Source organism: Crocodylus porosus, unplaced genomic scaffold (assembly GCF_001723895.1).
Source record: "Crocodylus porosus isolate Cpor-Errol unplaced genomic scaffold, CroPor_comp1, whole genome shotgun sequence".
NCBI lineage: Eukaryota > Metazoa > Chordata > Crocodylia > Crocodylidae > Crocodylus > Crocodylus porosus.
In genome coordinates, this window is record NW_017728948.1 from 51,670,846 (window position 1) to 51,695,348 (window position 24,503).

The 24,503-nt window shown below is 41.5% G+C and overlaps 1 protein-coding gene across 5 annotated transcripts in view; it reads right to left on the reverse strand.

Moving 5' to 3' along the window:
- The window catches only part of FRYL (FRY like transcription coactivator), a 311,142-nt gene that overhangs the window by 71,528 nt on the left and 215,111 nt on the right, over positions 1-24,503 (reverse strand). For all 5 annotated transcript variants that reach the window (XM_019552760.1, XM_019552761.1, XM_019552762.1 and 2 more), the window contains 11 exons: positions 23,373-23,483; positions 20,902-21,056; positions 20,564-20,663; positions 17,945-18,113; positions 15,599-15,858; positions 14,071-14,211; positions 10,152-10,320; positions 9,231-9,315; positions 6,108-6,220; positions 1,630-1,780; positions 1,209-1,312 (listed from right to left, as the gene is read on the reverse strand). In XM_019552760.1, the coding sequence (XP_019408305.1) occupies positions 1,209-1,312; positions 1,630-1,780; positions 6,108-6,220; positions 9,231-9,315; positions 10,152-10,320; positions 14,071-14,211; positions 15,599-15,858; positions 17,945-18,113; positions 20,564-20,663; positions 20,902-21,056; positions 23,373-23,483 (1,558 nt within the window). The remainder of the gene's footprint in view (positions 1-1,208; positions 1,313-1,629; positions 1,781-6,107; positions 6,221-9,230; positions 9,316-10,151; positions 10,321-14,070; positions 14,212-15,598; positions 15,859-17,944; positions 18,114-20,563; positions 20,664-20,901; positions 21,057-23,372; positions 23,484-24,503) is intronic.

The following is a 24,503-nucleotide window of genomic DNA, read 5'->3' on the forward strand; positions in this document are numbered from 1 at the left end:
GTGTGTAAAAAACCTAATTTTATCTCTCCCTCCCTAATTTTCTCTCTCTCTCTATAGATATATATCTATATAGATATATAGATAATTTTACCTATCTCTATAGTTTGCAGATGTCAAAATGCTGGTTAAAATTCTGTTTAGAGAGTATCTATGCTAAAGCTTACAGCAGTTTAAAAAAAAAAAAAAGTAACATGCATACGTTTTGGAAGAACTAAGTATATGGGTACTATAGGCAAATTGCTATAGCCATGTTTTATTTCAACATTATTGTTTTCAAATTTGATCCTCAATTCTATGCGCTTAGGGATAGCAGGGTCTGATAGTATGGAGAGAGGGAAGGGTATGCCAGGAGAAATAGCTGGGGGGAAGCAGAGAGCAAATGGGCTACCTGACTGCCTCTCAGATTTATTTTCCCCAAATAATTAGATTCTATCCCTGGAAATTTATAACAAATTTTATAAATACTCCATATATAGAATCCAATTGGTTTGTGGGGAGGTCATCTTATAATCATAGCCGTCTTCATTTTGAGAAAATATAGTTTATTTGCTCAGAGTAGTAAAAGCTTGGTAAGGCTGATGAACATATTCATTCTGCTGATAAGGCCTGGGTGACAAGAAGCTATAGAATATTATAAGGAAGGAGTGCAAGTAAAAGAATGTAGGAAGAAGCAAAGAAAAAAAAATGCACCAGAATATCATTTTATCCTGTCACACAAACAATTGTATTTAGCTGTGGTGCAAATGGATGCAATTGCACTAAAGTTACTATATTTGCACTTGCTTACATTGGTGGCTGGATTTATCCTAAGCATCTGCAAACACAGCTTATCAGCATCAAATTAAAAAATGGAAATATTTCCCAAATGACTGGGAGTTTTTAATGGATTTCCCCCCAAATTTAACAAAGAACACCTTTCAAGTTATTCAGAGTCAGTTTTAAACAGATTGTCACAATGACCTAGAAAACTAATATTTCAAATACCAAAGATTTTCCCTCTGCTTTTGCTAAGATTTTTTTGCTAAATGAACAAATATTAATCTTGTCCAACTTTGGGAGACAAGTTGCATCAAAGGACTCTTGCCATAATTTTCAGTTACTGTGATTTTCAAAACTAAATTTTCAAACTTTCACATGCCTTCTTTAAAAACAAGAAAAAAAAGAAAAGAAAAAACCAAAAATCAAGAATTCAATGAGAACAGAGTTACCTATAAAAATTGCATGAAGCAAAAGATGCAGGTATCCTCCCCACTCCACTTTCACACTGTGGTCAACTATCAAGTCTGTCAGAAGGATCACTGCTATGTTACACCTAAGGACAAAACACCACTTTGTTAAGAGAACAAAACACAACCGAATTCTACTTTTTGAATAACTGTAGGTAGCTTAAAGATGTTTTTAATTATTAGTTACTGTAAAGACTATGCAAGTCCACAAATAAAATCACAATATACTGCCCAGTTAATTTGACAGGCTTTAGACCTTCCAACTGAAACATGGCTAAGAGATAACCTGCAGATTCTGAAATAAGTAATGCAGAAAATGAAACAATAATGGTTAAAAGCTGCTTATAGGACACCTACATATACAAAAAAATTGCCATATCGTCAATTACTGATAAATACTCACCTGTGAAGAGACATGCCTGGAGATGAAGTTTCAGGCAAATAATCCACCAGTGGTGACCAACAACCCCCAGTAGGTGGGAAAGGTAAAGGCTCTCCTTGATTATGCTCCATCACTTTCAGTCGCCAATTTGAATACAGAGGCATTGAATCACCTACCAAAATAAATCTCTTACTTTTCTGTTTAGATCTCTCCAAGCGAAGTATTTAAATTTACTAATGGTTATTTTTACCTAATAATTTAATTTAAACAACACTAATTTAAAAATGTGTTAGGATTTGAAGTTATATATTCCAGTAAGCAAAAGCATCCAAGTATAAAAACTATTGGGATAATGTTAGAAAAAAGTACAGTTACACATCCTTCAGTAACTATGGTTCTTTAAGATGATGATAAAGCAAGTGTGCACCTGCCTTGCATAAAATCAAATTCTGTTGAGTAGTATTGTCCATTGGGGTTGTATTTCCTAATGCTCCTATAGTTTGGCAGAGCACCAGTGATTTAGCTCCTTTGCAATGCAAAGCCCCTGTCAGCTAGGAACTCTGAAAGCAGGAAATAAGTTGTTGGATCCACAGTGATTTGAAAGTCTCAAACAGCCACAATTGCTATAAGATGAGTAACTTTGTTTCCAAGTTTGTGTCAATGTGGATCCTTCCCTGTACTTGTAGGCACTTTCCACAGCTTCTAGACAGAAGCAATGAAGCCACTTCACTTTGTAGCAGGTGCCTGTACAAAATCCCTTAAGAGGGACAAGGAAGGGTATGGGTGTACAAATCAATCTGCAGAAATGCACAGAATACCCATGGGCAATGACTCTTTCCCTTTTGTTGTCTGTAACGACTACCCAGGCCCAGTGGTAATGAACAAGGCAGTTCACAAAAGCAGATGCTGGTTCCAGATTTACTTCAGTGACACTGAAGAGACAGAGAAGGGCTATAAACTAGGAGTGAAATGGTTTACAAGCCTCCTCTATCCCTTCAAGCCAACTGTTTGCATTTGCACAGAATCTTCTCTCCACTATTTAGCTTAGCCTGTGGTCTCCCTCTTTCTTAGACCTGAGGAAGGGCATTTCAATTTTATAGCTGGGACAATTAAAACACTTCCTGAAACAGTCTGTATTAGGGTTCAGGGTACTGAAATGTTTTATTTTGAATGAGGCCTGCATTGGTGTCCAATCTGAATTCTGAGAAACAAAGCAAATTACTGACCAAGTCTTTGATATCCTAATTCATTCCTGCTATTATACAAACAAAAGGATGAAGTGTTTTCAGATCCAACAACTTTCTTCAACTCTGACCCTCTTTCCATTGAAGAAACTATTTAATAAGCACAGCATGGTAGCATATCATCTGAAGTTGCAGTGGAACTGATGGATATGCCTTCTGTCCAAATAAGACAAAGCAGGGCTTTGGCTTTTTCAACCATGGGATGTTCTTCCAAGAAGAAGGATCGCTGGGAAGAGATAGGATCCACCTGACAAGGAGAGGGAAGAGTACCTTCGCAGACAGGCTTGCTAACTTAGTGAGGAGGGCTTTAAACTAGGTTTGCCAGGGGATAGAGACCAAAGCCCTAAGGTAACCGGGGAAGTGGGAGACCTGGAGGAAGAGCAAGCAGGTCTTAGGAAATAATGCTCTCATACCTCCTGAGAAATCAGGGCAATTGACTAGTTACCTCAGGTGCTTGTACATGAGTGAATGGAGCCTGGGAAACCAGCAGGAAGAACTGGAAGTCATGGAAATATGACGTGGCCAAAACAACAGAGACTTCGTGGGAGCGCACATAGCTGGAGCACTGTCATGGATGGGTACAAACTGTTCAGGAAGGTCAGACAGGGCAGAAGGAGGAGGAGGAGTTGCATTTTATGGAAAAGAGCCATATGATTGTCCAGACCTCCAATATGAAACTGGAAATTGACCTTAACCCAGAGTCTCTCAGCAAGCCTGAGGGGAAAGCAACAACGGTGACACTGTAATGGGGGTCTACTACAGACCACCAGACCAGGAAGAAGTTGTGGATGAGGCTTTCTTTAAACAGCTAGCAGAAGTTTCCTGATCACAGGCCCTGGTTTTCATGGGGGACTTCAATAACCCTGAAGTCTGCTGGGAGGGCAATACAGCAGTGCATAGGCAATGCAGGAAGTTTTTGAAGAATATTGGGGACAACTTCCTGGTTCAAGTGGTGAAGTGGCAAATTAGGGGTCATGCTTTTCTTGACCTGCTGCTCACAAACAGGGATGAACTGCTGGGAATGCAGTAGTGGATGGCAACTTGGGCAGCAGTGGCCATGAGACAGCAGAGTTCAGTATCCTGAGGAAAGGAAGGAGGGAGAGCAGCAGAGTAAGCGCCCTGAACTTCAGAAGAGCAAACTTTGACTCATTCAGGGAAGGATCCTCTGGGAAGCCAGTTTAAGGGGAACAGGAGTCTGGGAGAGCTGGCTGTACTTTAAAGAAACCTTACTGAGAGTACAGGAACAAACTATCCCGATGCACACGAAGACTAGAAAGAATGGCAGAAGGCCAACTTGGCTTAGCAGGGAACCCTTCAGCAAACTAAATCACAAAAGGGTAGCTTATTAGAAGTGGAAACTTGGACAAATAGCTAGGGAAGAATATAAGAGCGTTGCTTGGGCATGCATGGATGAAATCAGGAAGGCCAAAGTGCAACTGGAGTTGCAGCTAACAAAGGGATGCGAAAGGTAAGAAGAAGGGTTTCTACAAGTATGTTGGTAGCAAGAGGACGGTCAGGGAAAGTGTGGGTCCTTTACTGTAGGGCTTCCCAACCGCTGGGCCACATCCTGGTATCAGGCCATGAAGGGTTGGCTCCCAGGCCACGGCACTAGCTGCACACCTGTAGATGCCTGCAATGAGGGAGGGAGGGAGTGAGGTTGAAGCAGGCACAGGACGGGGCCACAGTTTGTCTGGGAGGCGCAGGCAGCTCCCGCTGCTGCGCGCACCATGGGAGTGTATGGGGGTGGGGTGGGGGGAGGGTGCCCCTTGATTTGCACATGGTGGGCCAGGCTGGGGCTGGTGCAGAGCAGGACTGCTCCCGGGAGGAGTGCAGGATGGAACTGCACCTGGTCTGGGAGGCGCAGGTGGCTTCTGCCACCATGCACCGCTCATCCAGTGCTTATGGCTCATCCGTTCATATGGTGGCTCTCACTGCTGCTCTGACCGCTTGTCTGGGAGGGCTTGGCAGGACCTGTACCTTCAGATCTGCACAGGGCAGGCAGGGTGGGTCGGGGCTGCAGTCCAGGAGGGCAGCAACAGCACTGGGAGTGGGGATTATGGCGATGGGTGGCTGCTATCCTCTTTATATGGTTCTCCAGAGCTGTTAATGTAGTGACTGGGAATTTTTGCCACATGAGGAATAGCCCTGCATGGCCCAACCATGGCACTTCTCCCAGGAGTTTATTTATAAGGGGCAGGGAGGTGAGCAGAATGATGTCCTTTCACCCCCACACCCTGCAGGAATCTTTGCTATGAGAGGTTCAGCATTTCATTCAGTAGCATATCTGGGTGGAGAGGAGGAGGAGGGAACAGGGCACCAGGAAGCCCTAGACATGGGGGTTGCTGCATCTGGTGTCCCCCAGTAGCAGCAGCCTGAGCCAAAGCTGCTACAGCAGCAGACACAGCTGTCGCTTGAGTGCAAAGAGCAGGGTCAGGTAAGACTGTCCCTTCCCTGACAGTGGTCTGCCTAATACTTATTCCTCCTGCCCCAGACACAAAAGGAGCTAACTATTTCTCTGTACCTTTTCTGAAAAACCAGAACATGAATTTAGAGTTTTGGTGATAAATTATAAAGTGGTAGAGCCTGATAACTGTCAAGAAAAGGCAAAATGTCTATGTGATGCAGGGCAGCATGCACACTAGAAGCAGAAGCAGTATAGCCATCTTAGTGTGATGCTGCATCAGAGTTAATAAATACATGCTTCTATGTCTGATCTTACTAGGTGCATCAGTGCTGCCTATACTGCTTTCAGTTCTAAAGCTTGTACGAGCAGAGCTAGTATCTCAGCATAAGTGCTGCCTTGGGCCACAGTGACATATATTCAGTGTGCAAAGAGGTCACAGAACTACCAGAACTGTGATTTGCAGGAAGGATGAGAATGGTTTATTGGTGATTGTGGACAGGAGATTGTGGGTTAAGAAGTATGAAGGCTAAGCTAGGATGTCAGATAAAAACTTTAAAATAAAATGAAATAATGCATAAACTTTAGAGCAACAGCTACATAGGTAATGACTGGAAGGTGCCAGAGGTTCAGCAATTAGGAAGAAAATTATATAGAAAGACTCAACAAAACTGATGGCTAACATTTCAGACATAGCCAAAAAACAGAGAAAGCAGCCTCTCTCAATTCCTCTTCTATAGAGTATTCAGTTACTCTCCCAATACTACATCTTCTGCAACCTTTATTGAACAGATTCTAATACTTATTTGTGAAAATTCCAGACTATATTCAGTTAAAGATTTTTTAAAAATTACTTTTTTCCTCTTCGTATGATCCTCCAGAGCTGCTACTGTACCGAGATTCTAGCCTGTGGTGCTGGCGGTTCAGATTACTGTTCAATCCACTGTAGATGTCTAGATGTACATAGCTGCAGGAATGAACACACTAGTGCTAGTAACAGGCGTATTTTATAGTAAAATGATTTAACTATTCAGTGCCTTAGGAGTAAGGTAGCTCATTTCAAGGTAGCTATATATAATGCAAAAAAAGGCCATTCATAAAAAAAAAAATATTTCATGTAGTAGCAAATTAAACTTCATCCCTCTATTAAATCTGTCAGGAACTGATTCCACATTGCAATAATACCAGTTTAGGCATCTTAACTAGACAGTCCACTGTGAAAATATATTCTGTCAAAACAAGTGCATTAATATGTAGCTGAATACAATGTTTATGTAATGTGCATATTCAATAATACATACATAATAAATGATGTTTTTGTAGTAACACCATAAGCACTTACTGACTTTCTTAAATGTTAATATTAGATCTTATTGATCAAAGATAAATATTAACTGAAATAAAACCAAGGTTAATCATTTCAAGGGAAATAAGAGAGTTATGAATTCAGAGTTTAACAGGCATTTTGCAAACCCCAATGAGCTTACTCAAGCTGATCTTACTCTTCATTAAAACAGTGAAGTCAATATTGACTTTTAGTGAAGAGCAAGATCAGCTTGAATTAGCACAGCTATTCATGACAAAAATCCTCATTTCCACTTCATGCTGTAAAGAAAGGCAGGATAATAAACCCTAAAAGCACAATTTCCAAAGATAGGAAGACTCCATTGGCACCAGCACTTAGGCTGCTTTCAAAGGACCCTGCAGTCCATATGCCCTGAAGGGCCATATCATGGACCAGATCACAGAAAGCACCACTGTAGCTACCTGGATGTTACTACTGAGAAAGGCTATGGGAGTTTAGCCAGACCTTCTGAACTGTTCAAGTTACTTTGAAGATCTCTACAGCCCACAAGGCAGCAGGGCAAGACAGTATCTACAAGCCATCTTTTATTTCCCCCCTCCTTGTGGATTTTGAGTTTGGTACTGTCCCTCTTAAAAGCACAATTCAGAATACTACAATGAATGTCTTCCCTAAAAATAGCTATAAATCATGGAGGAAGTTATACCTGTATGAGTATGAGCATTCTGGAATAAGAGTGTCCACACAGGACCTTATGCCAGTATACATAAATAGTTAAAATTCTTACAGAACAGGGGTTGGCAACACTTTTAGCTGAAGTGCCAAAAAACCTTCAACATCTACTTTGTAAGGTGCCAGAGTGCTGGCATGCTAGAAAAACACAACTGGGGGTAGTGGTAGGTGGCAGGACACACTGCATATTAAATCATACATGGGGTGGGGGGGTTGTTTTGTTTTGTTTTTACAGTAAATACCAGCTTTTCTAAAAATTCTAAACCTGGTGACAATAAAACAAAACTTCATGCACCACCTTTGCTGTTGTGTATTCTTTTTTTGTTAAGCATGTTGTGATGAAAGAGAGAGAGAAAGAAGAAAAAGAGGAAGAGAAAATAGAGGGAGAGAAAGAGGGAAAGAGAAAGGAAAAACAAAAAAGAGAAAGAAAAAAGGAGGAGGGAGAGAGAATGAACCAGACACACGTGCACGCACACTGAGAATGAGACACACAGAGAACCACACATATGCACAGTAGAACCACGTGTGCAAACAGAACCAGACACACGTGCGCATACACACAGATGCCCAGAACCAGACACACAGATGCACATGCACACACAGAACCAGACACATGCGTGCAACCAGGCCGCTGGGCTGCAGGACAAAGACTGACCTGATGATGTCCTACAGTGGGAAGGAGACAGTGCAATAGGCTGGGAGAGGAGGGGAGTGGGTGCAGCGCAATCCCGGCCTCACTGCTCTCACCTTAGGCTCTCCTCAGCCAAGCAGCTTCGATGCAGCTGCAGCAAGGAGCCGAAGCGATGGTGTTATTCCCTGCCCCTCCAGCTGTGGCTGCACCTGGTACGGCAGGGCTGGTGGCTCCCCATCCCACAGAGCTCCCCTGTTCTCCCCATCCTTTGCTCCCCCATGTGCAGGCACATCCCTCCCTGGCAGCCTGTGGGAGGATGCATCAGGGCAGCCTAGGAAGAGTTATAGTAGGCGCTGCTAAGCGGGAGGAGGTGGGAGTGTTGGGGGCCTGCCTCATGGGTAGTGGTACAGCGAGAGCTGCAGAAGGGGCTTCTCCCCTGCCCCCAATGGCTTCTCCTGAGGGCTCTTCAGGCAGCATCTCCTCCTGAGTCTAAACAGCCCAGAGCAGCAACTTTAAAAAATATATTTTTTTTTAACAATTTCCCCAGCACTCCTCCTGGTGTGCCAAAGAAAATGTCTCCATGTGCCACTAATTGGCATGCATGCTGGGGGCTGCCTATCCCTGTTATAGAATAAGAGTTCATACTCTCTTACTTATTACTGGTAAACAAACTGGTTTAATTATTCCAGTATAATTAGGCTGGTAAAGTTTCCTGTGCAGGCAAACCCTTAAGAATGCCATATATCTATCACATTGACAGTGTAGTAGCATTATTTTAAGAGCTTCATCTCAACAGAAGTGCCACACAAAACTAGTGCTAGTATTCTAAATATGAAAATATAACTTATTGATCTCTATTGTATATTGCTGATCAAATAAAACAATCAGAAAACTGTTGTATAACTGCAAATCTAATACTGTACACTGCAAACTTAAGGGTATATATCTATACTGCAGTTAAGATGTGACTGTCACAAAGACAAACACATATGAGCCTAGCTTTAACCTATCTAGATTAGGCAGTAATAACTATGTAGCCACAACTGTATGAAGACTGGTAATGACCACGGCACTTATTCAGCTTTTCAGGTGGGTTTTGCAGCCAGTATTGAATTTCAGGCTCTCATGGCTGTCCTGTTGCTGGTTCCTGAGTCAACCAGTTTAAAACTGAATACAAGCATGTCTACATAAGCTGCAGTCGCACCTTACTTGCAATGTAGACACAGTACAAGTCATCAGGATGCAGTTTAGTTGTATTAGTTACCAGGTTAGTTGCAATAGTAATCTAGGTATTTTTGCTTTAATACTTACTTCTCCTCAATACTGTCTTTAGCATGCTTATTTTCAGGATTGCCATCTGTGGGAGCTACCATTGTATTGCTGCTGGAAGTGGTACCTGTAAATTAAGGACAAGGAGAAAAAAAAAAGTTAAGAATAACTTGAAAAGGGAAGTCCCTTCCCTCCAAACAGAAAACAAAACAATACAAAAACAACCTTAAGCAGCGTATAAGGATTCTTGTGAATTAATTTGTCTGCAAATCCTGGGTCTATATTTTCTTTGAACTGGGCCCCTGTTATTATTTAATGCTATGTGTATGTTAGGTGCTTTACAGCTAGACAAGATGACATGGGTGAGATTGTGCGCTGAGCCTCAGAGAGGCAAAGCACAGAATTCATTCACTGTTCAGATTAAAGAGAAGTAGCTATTATGGTTGCCCAGGCTGCTCTGGAGAGCTCTCTTCCACAGAGCTCAGTGTAAACCAGGATTATGCAGGTAGTATTTAAGTGTCCTTTTAAATCTTCAGATTCTTTTTGTTGGATTCAAGAGGAGCAAGTCCCCAGTCCCATTGGCCCCACCTTAATTTACCTATGTGCCCATGCCGTTAAATTACCAATTTAAAATAAATATATATAAGCTTATGTAAGATTTCCTGCATGTTCAACTTATTAAAAAAGAAAAAGAGTGCAAATGTTGAGTGTAGATGAGACCCAGCAGAGAAGATGCATGCAAGATCGATGTGCGTTAAATCAGTAATCTTTTAAGGTCAATCTTCTATTTGTTAACTTTAGTGAGAACTTCAGGTGCACAAAAATGGCAAGGTAATAAAATGTATTTTTAATAAGAGACTATATTTTGTATCTATGTATACCGCTTTGTATTTGGGGTAACTAACTCACAATTATGTATTAACCTCTGAAACACAGTAATAACCCAGTAAAATTTCTTTTTACCTGAAGTGACAGAAGGAATTTTGTAACTGGAAGTGATGCGGTAATATGGTGGATTATCCATATGAGTGACTCCAGAGCTGACTGGATCTGTAAGCTGTAGTTCACTCACCAGTTCTTCCAATAACTGCATTGTTTTATCTCTACCCAAATAAACAATTACTTTCTTTACCTGCAATTAAAGAATGAAAGGCAAATTTAATGTCTTATTTTAGTAACTTATGTTTAAAAACGGGGGAAAAATACTATGAGAAGCACACCATAAGCCTTTCCCTTTAGAAACACACCATCTACTTCTTATCGTAAGGGAAGACTTGCATAACCCATTCTAGTTTAATAATACAGGCAAAAGCTATCTAAGCAGTTCTAGATTAATAACTGCAATAAATATTAGAACTATGACAGAGATAAGATGCTTTACTGAAATTTCATAAAAGTAAAAACAAATCTAATGTCCTTACTTGTAAGATGCTGGCTTATTAATATAAACATGTTTATATAATTAGATTTTTCACCATTTTTGCCAGAGTTTATATTTTTCTAATTCATTTTAAACAGAATATGAAAACGTGGTTTTTAACCAATTTCACTTTCAGGTTCTCCTGATTAAACAGAACAAGTATAAAGTGGTGGATGGACAGAGTAGACAACCTTCTATAACCCCTATGGCATTATGATCCATACAGTAAATGAAAAATTTCTTAAGATCATAGAAAAGCAGGGCTGGAAGGACCTTATGGGGTCCCCTAGTCCAGCCCACTGCTCAAGGCAGGAACATTCCTGACTAAACCATCCCAGCCAAGTGTCAGTCTTACTGGCTCTCGAAAATACCCAGAGATGGAAATTTCAAAACTTTTCTAGCTGGATGCAACGCTTAACAACTGTCCTAGTCAGAAAGTGCTTCCTAATCTCCCACCTAAATATCATCTGCTGGAATTTGAGGCCATTGCTCCTAAGTCTGTTCCCTAAAGTCACAGAAAAAGTTCATCTTTTCTCTGCTAAAAGCTCCTAACCACTTTTGTCACACTGTGCTGGAGTCTTACCAATCTGTTTACATCCTTCCTGAAGTGCAAGACACAAAACTGGACACAGTACTTCAGATGAGGCCTCACCTGTACTGAATAGCACAGAAGAATCACTTCCCTTGATTTGAAAGACTCTCCTGTTAATACCCAGCATACTGTGGGTTTGGGGTTTTTTTTTGTTTTTTGGGGGTTTTTTTGAGACCAAGAACAAACTTTTGGCTCATAGTCAACTGTTGGCTCATATTTAGCACTGTCCTTCTCTGAAGTACTACAGCCTAGCCAGTCATTCCCCATCTGTATTTGTGCATTCAGATATCCAATCCCAAGTGCAGGACTTTGCACTTGTCTTTGTTGAATCTCATCTGATTGACTGCAGACTCCAATCTATCTAGGTCATTCTGAATCCTAACCCAGCCCTCTAGAGTGTTTGCAGCTCCACCCAATTTAGAGTCATCCACAAATCTGTTAAGCATGTACTCAATCCTATGGTCTAAATCAAAGATATTAAACAATACTGAACCCAGGACAGACCCTGGGCAACCCACTTGATATCTACTCCCAACCACACATTGAGCCATTAATGACTACTTGTTGAGCATATGATCCAACTAGTCATGTACCCACCTTACAATACTGTCATCTAGTCTGTATATCATTAGCCTCTTAATGAGAATGTCAGGGGAGACCATGTCAAAAGCTTTACTGAAGTCAAGGTATATCACGTCTACTGTTCTCCTTCATCCACAGAGCCTGTCCCCTCATCATAGAAGGAAATCAGGTTGGTCAGACATGACATGATCTTGGTGCATCTGTGGTGGTTCTTCCTGATCACCTTGTTCTCCTCTAAGTGTTATATAACAGATTCCTTGAAAACCTGTTCCATAATCTTGCCAGGCATTGAGGTCAGACTGACAGGTCTGTAATTTCACAGATCTATGATTCTATCCTCCTTACCTTTCTTAAAAACGGGCACTGTATTTGCCCTTTTCCAATCATAGGGTATCTTACCCAACTCTCCATGAGTTCTCAAGGATGATAGCCAATGGCTGTGAAGTTACATCAGTCAATTCCTTTAGTAACTCAGGGTGAATCACAACTGGCCCTGCTGCTGACTTGTTGCATTGGGACAGCTTGCTTCTGCATCCTTAATACGGCCTCTTTAAAGTGCAGCCAGCAGTCCTGGGCTCCTTTTCCCTTCAGACTTACTTCCCCGGGGAACTTGCCCACCAGCTCCCTGAGTTTATTAAATCTATTTTTCTGAAGTCCATTACCTTTATGCTACTGGTCTCCCTCCTTCCTCTTCTTAGGATCTTGACTCTGTCATGTCAGGGTCACTGTCACCCAGGTTACCTTCCACATTCACATTCTTAATTATTTCCTCCTTGCTTGTGAGCAGCAAGTCAAGAGCTACTCCACAGTTGCCTTCTCTATCATCTGCATCAAAAAGTCATCTCCAATACACTCTAAGAATCTGCCTACCTGTCATTCTTGAACAAGTTGTGCCCATCCATGACAGCACTTCAATTATGTGAACTATCCCACCGTATCTCGGTAATCCCAATAACATCATAATTCTGTGACTGTATGAGAACTTCCAAGTATTCCTATTTAATCCCCAGGTTTCTCATGTTAGTATATAAGCATTTCATGTATCTAACTGATTGTCCTATCTTCTTCCTGAGGACAGTGCTAAAGCTTCCACCATTGCTTCCCCTTACTAAGTTTTATGCAGGTCCTCTAACTCTTTACTTACCTCTTGGCTTTTCTATCATCCCCCAGGGAAATTTAAAGCCTTCCTCACTAGATTAGGAAACCTGTACATGAAGACAGTCTTCTCATTTGTTCATCTAAAAGATGATACTACCTGATAATCCCTGGCTGACATGGTTCATTCAAGGATATTACCATGCACAGCACTACAGAGCAGGTGTTCCCTAGGAAGTCTTAAAGCACATAAGTGCCAAAGTTGATGTAGAGCCATCTCCAGGATGAGGCTATAACTAATTTAATTATCTCCTCCATGGCTTTCCTTCTTAGGACATGTAAAAGAAACTGGGTACAAATGAAACTCTGACCTAAATTTCTGTTAAACAAAACATTGTATTTATTGTTGCCAAAATTACAAGACATTTTCCCTTTGAAACTGTGACAAGAAGGATCAATCTAGGCTGATCAAGAGAAAAATAACTGCATTACTTTTTCATAACAAACAACAGGTATTATCATTATCACAGGCCAACTAGGTAAAAATCAAAAGAAAAAAAATCAAATTCATATAAGCAAAAGTTTACTACCATCACATTCAGCCAAAAGGCAGAGAGATGTGAAGAATGGGAACAGAAAATGTAGTTGCTTGCTAGCTTTGTATCTACACATGTGAACACATACTGAAAAGTAGAAAACTTTTTAGAGTTCTCAGGTGTCATGATGCAATTCACTAGGGATGGACAACCTGCGTCACGTGTGTCACTTATGGCAGAAGGAGCCACTGAGTGGCATGCAAGGCCTGGCCTGGTAAGAATGTTATCGTTAACATGGCAGCTGTACCAGCTCCCTCTGGTACAGCAGGGGAAGCTCAGCCATAGAAGTTGGGCAGCCCTGCACTCTTGAGAGTATGGTGGGAAGGGGTTAAACAGAATCACATCATCCCCCCACCACCCTCCAGTATTTTTGTCATGGAAGGCACAGCACCTTACCCGGTAGTAAAGGGGAAGCAAACAAGGCACCAGGGACCACCCATGGGAACCCACCTTGTGGGTCTGCTGCAGCTAGCTAGCTATAGAGCTGGTAGCAGGATCAGTGGCCTATTTAGTAATCTTCAATGAAGAGTTGCTACACATCAAATCAAAACTTAAAAGTAAGGGTATGATGGAGGACTGCAGTTATCAAACACTTACATAAGGCAAGAGACTTGGTTCACTATTCACTCCACAGATGCTGATCAAAAAGTGCAGAATTATTTTCAGATTCTTTGGCCAGCTGTCTGCTAGAGTAGTCCAGACATTTTCTATCTCTGACCATGCCACTTCATCACCATACTAGAAAACAAAATTAGGATATCCTTATGTAAACTCTGATAACAATACCACAATAACTTCAGATTAAGGATCTTCCACTGAATAAATCAAGCAGGAGGTAGGAAAGGGTGACACCTTGGAGACTTAATTAGCTCAGAGGCAGCAGTGGTGGTGGCAATGGCAGTAGGGCAAGCAGCTGCAGACCAGGTGGCCTCTCACTGCCATGGCAGCAGGCGAAGAGGCAGAAGGATGACCTAGGGCTGCATGGGCACAATCCTCATTTGCTCCTCCTCCTTTCCCAACCCTGCTGCTGATGGCCATGTCCACAGGGGTCATAGGGCCTTGGCAACTCATGCCCACCCCTGACCACAACCACTGAACTCCCTAGTATATTGGTAGCTTAGCAGGCCACACGGAGTGGCTCTGTATGTTTGCTTTAGCCATTGTCATACACCAAAGCTTCCATGTGTGCTCCTCCTCTAATACATTCGTCATGTTTACTGGAGGATCACTACAGCAAGCGAAGTAACAAGTTGTGTACAAAACATGCCTGCCAGCTATTCAAATTCGACTGGAACTTTTTTGAGTTTAACCAATGCATTCCATCTACTGACAGTCCTGACCAATGTTGTGGAGACTTGTGGCTGCCAAGTTCCAGAGATATTTAATTGTGAAATGCAACCTCTCCCTACTAAGAGCTAGTAATGCTAAAACTCACTCTTACCTTCACCATTTCCCTGTTGAGTCTGCTGTAATAGGAAAAGTAACTGATACTGGGAAAGTGTACAGATAACTACCAGCAACAGGATCTACAATTCTACCTTACTTAATGTTGTAGAGATTAGAAGAGAAAGGAGAGGAAAGATCCCCTCCACCCAACATTCACAGAACCTAGTGTTTCTGGGGAAGAGGACGGATGCAGTCTGGGATGCAATCAGTTTACTTGAAGGCCAGAAGGCAAAGAATGACTGAGGAGAAAATACAGCAAGAGAGGACACAAACAAACAACAAAAAACTTCTCACAATCTGGGGAAACCAACCTGGTTTTCAATATTTTTATAATTATATGAACAGATCATCTGTTTATGTAGAAAGCTAAACTTTTGGACAGCAGTTTGGAACCACAGATCATTGAGATAGTCCAATTTAAAACAACCTTTCATGCAATGAATTTCATTTCATATTCCTCAGAATACACACAAAAGCTTTTTTTCTAGACACCTGTTTATGGACAAATGGTTTTTGAAAATGATTTTCGCATAAAAAAAGTAAGAATTTTCTGCTACTTAAGGCAACTTGCCAATGAAAACTAATTGGTATCAAGCACCCTACAGAGTATCTCCTCCATCTCTTGATTTAACAACCCAGTGAAGCAAATAATATGGAACACTATATGATTGATGTTTACCTTTGCTGTCATATACATCAGATTATTTAAAACCATAGCAGTAGCCTGTGGTGATCCCCAGCCTTCTCCTCGTAGCCAGCGTCTGCTGTTTACCATTAGCTCTCTGTCTTTCAAGGAATCATCTTCATCTTCATCTTGTCGTCGGATTGTTGGCAAGGGTTTCAAATCTACCAACTCAATATTGTTCATCCATGGTAGCAAATAATGTAGCATCACCTGTCTTCCAGCAGGGTGTGCTGTTTGAATTCTCTGGCTTACCTCTGTCATTTAAAGTAAATTGCATACATAAAAATGCAAATCTATAAATATTACTAGAAAGGCCTCTGTATAACGTATTTATAGTTTCAGTAAAGTTTCACACTAAAGTTTTGTTTAAACAACTAGAACAACCTTTCCCCAATAATCCTAATAAAAGCAGTGGATTTCAATTAAATAGATTATTTGCTAAACAAAATTACATTTTAAAGGTCAAATACTGCAGATAGTAAGTTTCCATTTTAAACTGTAGTAAAATGTTCTTTTAAATAAATGTGTGTTAATTAAAAATAAACAGAAAACCAATTAAAATGTTAGGTTTTCATATTTAAAGAATTAAAAAGAAATAAGAAACAGTTTTGTCATTTTTTTCATTTTATAAGTAACAATTTGTTAAACTAAGAGAAACTTCTTAGCATCTCTAAAATTGGCATGGGTTGAGTCTGCAAAGGCTTACACATACTTAAAATCAGCAGGTGAAATCCTGGCCCCCTTAAGTCAATGGCAAAACTCCCATTGACTTCAAGGTGGGCCAAGATTTTACTTAATATATGTAAAATTAAGCATGTGCATTAATCTTTCCAGGATTAGTGCTTTAACAAATGCATATGACTTCATAATTCCATCAATTCAAAGAATAGCTGTCCTTTCTCTACAGAAAACTTAATAAAGCAGTCTCTTTCCTTAAGATAGTAGCTCAAAAATGTGTTAAGAACAAAATGAATGTTTTACTCTGTAGTTTCATAATCTTTCTAAAGGATAAGGTTTGCAGAGACCTCAGACAGACTTGTTTGAAATCTGGACTCAAAAAATAAAAAATATATTATTTGGGCACTGCTCCCACATGCCAGGTTTCCAACCAGGGATAGCTCGCACATTCAGCTGTGCTCGTGAGTCTCTAGCAGCCTGGGGAGTCTGCAGTCAAGACTGGGGACTTTGACTAGGCTGTGCCAATGGTCCTGCTAGGACCAAAGCCAAAGGTTCCTGGCTAAAGGGTCTTGCTCCTCCCCTCAAGGTCAGCATCAATCACCATATTTGGGGTCAGAAAGGAATTTTATCCCATGGTTAAACTGATATGGACTATGGGGGTTTTTGCCTTTCTCTGCAGCAGGGGGCATGTCCCTCTACCTGGGATCTTTTGAGTATATACTAACAACATTTTATAAAAGCAAGACATTATCTGTCATACTGTCTCTGCTTTACCTGTGGCGGGTTAGGGTTTTAGGTCTATGTTGTGTCAGGGTTGATGGTTGTCTTGCAGAGAGTTTAGATTATGGTTTGTATGAAATGGTTTGGATACAGATGATCCTGTCTCAGGCAGGACATTGGACTAGATTGTCCTCTGAGGTCCCTTCCAGCCCTATTCCATAATAATTTTGGCTGCTTATAGACATGGAAAAAAAATGGCGCTTTTAAGTTCAGCGTGCTCCCATACCAAGCACAGTGCATACTTAGAAGAGACATCCCATTAATTGGACCCACCTTGCCCAACATCTGCATACACTGGGCACATCAGCAAGGATTTTTTGCGCTTTTATCTAGCAGCTGATTCAATTAGTTATTAGATAAAAGCACCAAAAAGCCCCACTGAAGCACCCGGTCTATACAGATGCTGCAGGGCTGGGTTAAACTAACATGCTATCTCTTCTGGTAAAGTGCTGAATTTTTTCCACCCTCCTCTCCATGTCTGTCGGCACCCTTTATGACCTACAATACCAGATGTACTATGTTAGTCCATGTGAGCCACTGTTTAGGATGTTACAGTGATGCTCTTTTAGGATATATACAGCAAAGAATAAAATAAAAAGATGTGAGAGCTACAGAGAACATTTTTAAAAGCATAGTAAAAAACGGTTTTAGTACCAGAGATAACACTTTCATGGCCTGGTTAGTCAGTCAGTCAAAACAACTGTTTCACTTGAAAAACACTGTTTCTGTCGTTTTATTCAGATTTGAAAAGGTAAAAATTGCCATATGATAAACTTAGCTTCCTCCACCCATAATTAATGTGCAGTACATTGGCTTTAGATGTAGTGACCTAGCTAGAGAAAGGATTTTAAAATTTTAAGGCATGTTACCACTATACATTACCTGAGAAGATGGCAAGAGTTAGCTCAGGATATGTCCTTGCCAATTCTTCTGACAACTGATAATATGACACAGAGTACAGGTGTGGCAAAGGAGAAGGCTGACTTAATACTCCATCAGTTCTCTGAACCTCCAGTTTGTGAGCATAACGGAACATCTTGGGTTCCAAGATCTGTAGAAATAAAATTCAAGCACTTGAAACTAAATAGAGTTATCATAAAAAGGTTTTCCTCTAACAAAACACAATATATATTTTGGGCCATAATTTAAAATGTTCTAGCTATGAAGGAGCCATAAATTCTTGGCTATCTGGGTTTCTTTGCATTAGAACAAGTCATAGGTATCATTTTCAAACATCTATTTTTAAGTGGTATTGCACTGAATATATATTTGCCATAATGAAGGTTGAAATGATAGAGCTTAATTGATATTTCCAAATCTTTTTTTCCTGATCAATATAGATCCTGCTCAAAATGACTTTGTGAGGTAATGCAAGTAAGTTTGAAGTGGCAAAACTGAGAGAAGCTAGGAAAGTTGCAGTTAGCACTGTTTTGCTTTAGTCTGGCTAGTTTTAAGTACGGACATTCACTTTAGGACGGATGGGGAGAATTTCAAAAACGCGGCAAGATCCTATTCCAACTTTTACAAACTTAAATGCAATCCTACTTCACACTGCTCAAGTCTCTGAAAAAATTTAATATCCCTACTTGTGTAACACACCTTCTCAGCCTTCAGACAACTCACAAAAGGCTGTGAGCAAGAGAAGTCGTTCACCTTTTATGTTAATTGTTTTTCAGGATACCACACAAGGCGCTGGAAAACTGTGCTACTGAGACACTGCTGTTGAAAAGAGCTAACATTCAAAAATTGCCATGTGTTTTCCACAACAAGCCATTTGAACAGTTGTATGCTCACTTTTTGCAGTGCTAGAAGAGAATATTTCTCACTACAAATGTAGTGCCTGTCCATGGCCTTAGGCACCTAATATGTGGGACAGAATATGGCCCTTGGTAAGCTTACCTCTGCATCCACTGAAGCCAACAATAAAATTCCTGTTGAATTCAGTGGGAGTTTTGCCAACAGCAAGCACTTTTTTTTGGAAATCTTCCCCTTCCCCTGAGCTCTGTGGCCACACAGCTGCATATCACTAAATAAGATGCATCACACCTTTGTACAGCTCTTTCAGACTTTAGGAAAGGATACAAAGGAGTAAGTGGACACTGATACTGCCTACTGTCCCCTCTCCAACTAGTGCAAGGGAAGCAGGCAAAACACTGGCCACATGAAAAAGGCCAGAAGCAGACTTCTGTGCTACTGGAAAAAAATGAGTAACAAGGACAGAATTGTGCTTTCCTATGGGCTTTCTTTTCTTAAGGACATGTAGCACTGCTGTATGACACTCCATTCACACAGCTTATCAGAAATCCTCACTCTAGATTTTCTATTTATTTAAAAGAAAATACTATGGACCCAATAGGGCCCATACCTTCAGGTTGTATAAATAGCCATAGCGCCACTAAAGTTACTACACACCAGCTAAGATTTCATAGACATTCGGGCTGGAAGGGACCTTGCAAGATCATCGGGTCCAGTCCCCTGCCCAAGGAAGTCAGTTGGGGTCAGATCACCCCAGCAAGATAAGCATCCAAGTGTTTCTTAAAAGCATCCAGAGTAGGTGCTTGCACCACTTCTGGGGAGAGTCTATTCCACTCTGGATGGTAAAGAAGTTTTTCCTTAAGTCCAGTCTAAAACAGTATTCCAGCAATCTGTGATTGTTAGACCTTGTCTTCCCTTGGGGTGCCCTGGTAAACAGATGTTCTCCCAGTTCCTGATACACACTCTTTATATACTTATAGGCTGCTACCAAGTCACCCCTGAGCCTTCACTTTTCCAGGCTGAAGAGTCTCATGCCTCTAAGCCTCTCCTCATAAGGCATCCTCTCTTGACCTCTAATCACGTGCATGGCTCTCCTCTGGACTCCCTCAAGTGTCTCCACATCCTTTCTAAAGTGTGGAGCCCAGAATTGGATGCAGTACTCTAACTGCAGCCTCACCAAGCCAAGTAAAGCAGGAGGATGACTTCTTGGGGCTTGCCTGAGATGCATAAGTAGATGCAAGCCAAAGTTTTATTTGCTTTGCCAGCTGTGGCATAACACTGGGGGCACATGTTCATCTTGTGGTTGATCATGACCCCCAAGTCTCTTTCAGTTGTGGTGCTAGTGAGTGTAGCACTGCCAGGACTATAAGTATGATGTGAGTTTTTTTCTCCTGAAGTAGAGCACCTTACATTTCTCCGTGTTGAATATCATCAGGTTTTGATCAGCTCACCCTGCGAGCCTGTCCAGGTCAGCCTGAATTGCCAGCCTATCCTCTACTGCAACTGCGCTTCCCCATAATATGGTGTAATCTGCAAATTGAGTCAGTCCAAAGGACTGCACCAAGTCTTTAATATAAATGGAATAAATATAATGCACTTATATTTAATGCACTTATAGTCTCATGTTCATATAACATGTTACTACTGAAAAATAAATCTGAACAATACTAGAATTATATTTTCTAATACACAAGAGTAATTCATTTTAAAACATGAAATATTATAAAATGAATACCGCTTACAAACCTGTAATAGTTGCATAGCAACTTCATAGATAGCCCTAGTTGAATCAGCTGCTTTAAAGAGTATCAGATTTAAGAGGGTCACTGTATCACACTGGTAATCCCTAGGAAAGAATTGTACATATTTACTTAACATATTTATATTCAGATAATTTAAATATAGATTAAATAAGTAAGTAAAAGGTATGTTCACTTAAAGTCTTGGATAATATAATGAATGCTTTCAAAAGTTCAACAGTGCAAAAAAAGTAACAGTAAAATGTACCATTTGGGGAAAAAAAGTTTTACATAAAATTACAAGTTAGAAAACAAGGTTGTAAGTTTAGGAAACCTTTCTATTACCTGTTTTGGAACACACTAGCTATGGCTTTAAAACAGCCAGCTGCTACCCGCTTGGAACCCGTGTAACACCGGTCCACAGCCCAGTACATGAGGTTACTCTGGTCAGGATTGAGCTCCAACAGCAGCATAACTGCTTCGCACCCTAACTGATGAACCTATATTAAAAAAAATAAACCGTTTCAATTACAAAAAAAGGTTAAAAAGGCAACAGTTTACAACATGTATTTATAAAAATTAAATAAATAGATTAATTTAAAAGCAAAAAAAAATGTTTGAAATAAAAGAAAGAGGCCACTGTTTAAAATAAACATTAAAAAATTGAAGTGTTTATCTATTCCATAGAATTAAATCTTATGTACATATAATTTCATATAACAATTCATTTCTCTTTATCCTCTTAAGCCCGTGGTTCTCAGCCTCTTTAGACTCGATGATTCCCTCCACAAACTTTTGTAAAGTGGGTAGCACCTTATTTCAAAATCAAATGCATTTATTATAGTGCTTACCTCCTTGAGGGGGCAAGCAGTGGGGGTGGGGGACCAACTAGGCAGGGACCAGCCTGAGTCTGCATCCCCTCACACCTTGCTTCTCACACTTCCGCAAACCCATCAAAGGATCTCACAACACTCAGGCTGAGAATCACCTAAACCCTATCTTCCTATTGTTTCTTATTTCACTTTTGTTCCATCTTAATCCGAGTTTGGTCCTGAAAGCATAGGATGCAGGACAGCACTTAGTTGTATGCCTAAATTCATTGACTGTAATAAAACTTAAGGGACAGGCCTACACACATGCTTATCTGCTTTTCTGCACTGGAGTCCTAAAATTGTAACCTCTGTAGTGCAGAAATGTAGTCTTTCTACATATCTCCAGAGTGTCCAGCAAAAATGTCTCCTTTTGGCCCCCTGCACATATTACATTTAGCATGTGCATGATTAAAGTTTCAATCACATGATAAATAGTAACTTGGCCACATGTTAAAGCCAATTTATGGCATCATAGTATAGTAAATGTGCCACACGGATATTCTGCATATAATGTGTAACATCTTTGTGGCTTGTTTGTATTATGCCTCAAACTGAACAGGTGGCAAGTCAGGGCTGACCCAAAACAGATTCCAAACTCAACTGAGCACAGAGATCTGGCATATGAGACAGACCCAGGACATAGCTGTCCCCTATCCGATCAGTGGAATCTGCCTAAGGGCAGCAACTGGGTGCTGGAGCCAGCACCCCCTCCCTTTGATCTCCAGAGGCAGACGGGGATAGAGGCACTGTAAGCCTAACATCAGGGAGTGTCTCCCCAGTCTGAGAGCCCCAGCTGCATGCCTGCATTTTTAAGTTCCAGGAGCACCTGTGGAAGTGGCAGCTAGGGAACTGGGAGCTCCCTGCTCCACAGCTGCAAGGGCACCTTCAAAGTGTGGGACATGGGCATCTGAGGAACCAGGAACTCCAGGCTCCCCAGCTGCTTGTGCCTCACACCATGTCCCAGTACACAGGGAGCTTTAAAGAATGCTACCCTGCAGGAGCACTTCTGAAAATTTCCTGGGTGTTTGGACCCAGACAGTGGGCAGAGGTTCCCTGGTCTCTGGCTCCCAGCACCCAGGGAGCTCTAAAGAGCAGGCTGAAGAAGCCTCTCCAGACTTCCCCACCATTTAAACCGCATGTCCAACAGCTCTGGCTGGGTTGCCAGAGATCAGAGGCTCTAAGCAGGGGAAGCCCCAGAGCCATCAGGTGCAGGGTTTTGACAGCCAGTTGATTGTCAGCCTGACCTGGTCTTGAATTGGACCTGGGGCTGTCCCAGCTGGGGCCAATATTCGCCAATTGTCAGCTCACCAAACTGAGGATCCAAACCTGCCCTGGTGCAGTGTGGGCTTAAGCCAACAATCAGCCGATTGCAAGGTGTAGCCCAAACCTCACTGGAGCCAGTTTGAACCCCTGGTGTCGTCCTAGGGGCCAGAGATGACAATCAGCTAGACCTGCTAAACCTGCAGGCACTCCTCTTTCAACTTGTTGATCCTGGTCTCCTCCTGCACTGGTAAGTAGCAACAGCGTGATGGGATCTGATCCCCAACCCTAACAATCACACTACTCGCTGTGCACATGACATGGCAGGATATACCATTGTTGGGATTGGGATCAGATCCCATTCCCACATTAAATGAATGTTTGCCTGGGACCTTAGAAGACTGGCCCTGTTTAAGTCTCTGAAAGACCCACTCTTGCTGTGCTGCTGTTCATGATGTAATGAATCAATTTGATTTGTTTACACATTGTATACAATTTGCCTGCTGTTACTCCTATTCCCTTTCCCTTAACTTCCGTCTGCTTGTTCAGTGTGAGCTACTTGAAGGCCAAGGCCATCTTCCTCTAGTTTTAAGAATGCACATAGCACATAGTGGGCACCCACTGCAAATCAGTCAGAGTCAAGCTGGTATAGAGTATCTGTGCCAATTCAACTGACCACATTACCTTTTTATCCTGTGAGTCCAAAATATTATCCAGCCATTTGTATAAATAGCCATCTGATGAGAGTCCTACGTTATCTGCAACAGGGCCACAACACAGTACAGCAGACATAGCCTTCAGAAAGTAATTGAAACAATATCACTTTTTAATAACCAGAATAAGCAAGGTGCAGCTACATCCAACTCTAACATCTGCACAGACAGCACAACTAAGAGGAATTTTGTTTAATATCTTACACAGTAAAAGGCAAACCCAGTCCTACACATCTAAATCCCTAGGTATGAGGATTTCTCTCCCTTGAAAAGCTCTGAAAGCTAGCACACTACTTGGGCGGGTAACACGTTGCTGCACAGAGCTGTGACTGCAACAATAATGAAATTCTCTCTCTTTGAGAGACTGGCAGCTGTGGGCATGAAAAGCTAGTATAAACCTGTATGCATCATAGAATGTTGTTACACATTAATTTTAGCAGCTCCTGGAGCTCTTAACCCCTGGATTGATCACACATTTAAACCTGAAACTAGTTTTAAGCACACTTAAGGGAGTTTAAAGTTACATTACTCCAGGGCAGGTTTATCTCTGACCTGTACTACCCAGCTGATGTTCTATTAATGGGTGGCCACTCCCCACAGATGAGCCACCCAAGTTGCAGTCCTCCAGCATCCCAGGACGCAGTTCCCCCTCCCCTCCCGTTCTGTGTGAAAAGAATTTCCACTCTCTGAACTCTACTGCCCAAAAGCCAGTTCTGGCACCAAGGCAACTCCCCCTGTTACTCCCAGGGGTGCAACCTCATCCAAACAGCCTGCAGAGAACATTCCAGCTAGCCAAGTTATAGAGCAAGGAGGGGACCAGGAGTGGGGTCTAGGGAGGGTGGGGGGAGTGAAACAAGGTAGGGGGTCAGATCAGGTCCCCATTAGCTGGGGCTCCCTTTCTGGGTCTGGGGCAGTAGCTCCTTCAAAAGTACCTTCTCTTACCACTCCCACCTCCCAGCCACCCTGGGAAGCATGACCAGCACCTTTCACACCCCAATTTCAAATCCCAGTGCGTTAAAACATGAGACCTTCTTTAATTTACTTCCTCTTTCTAATTTTTTTTTACTTCTATTTTATCTATCAGTGACTGACTTCCTTTATT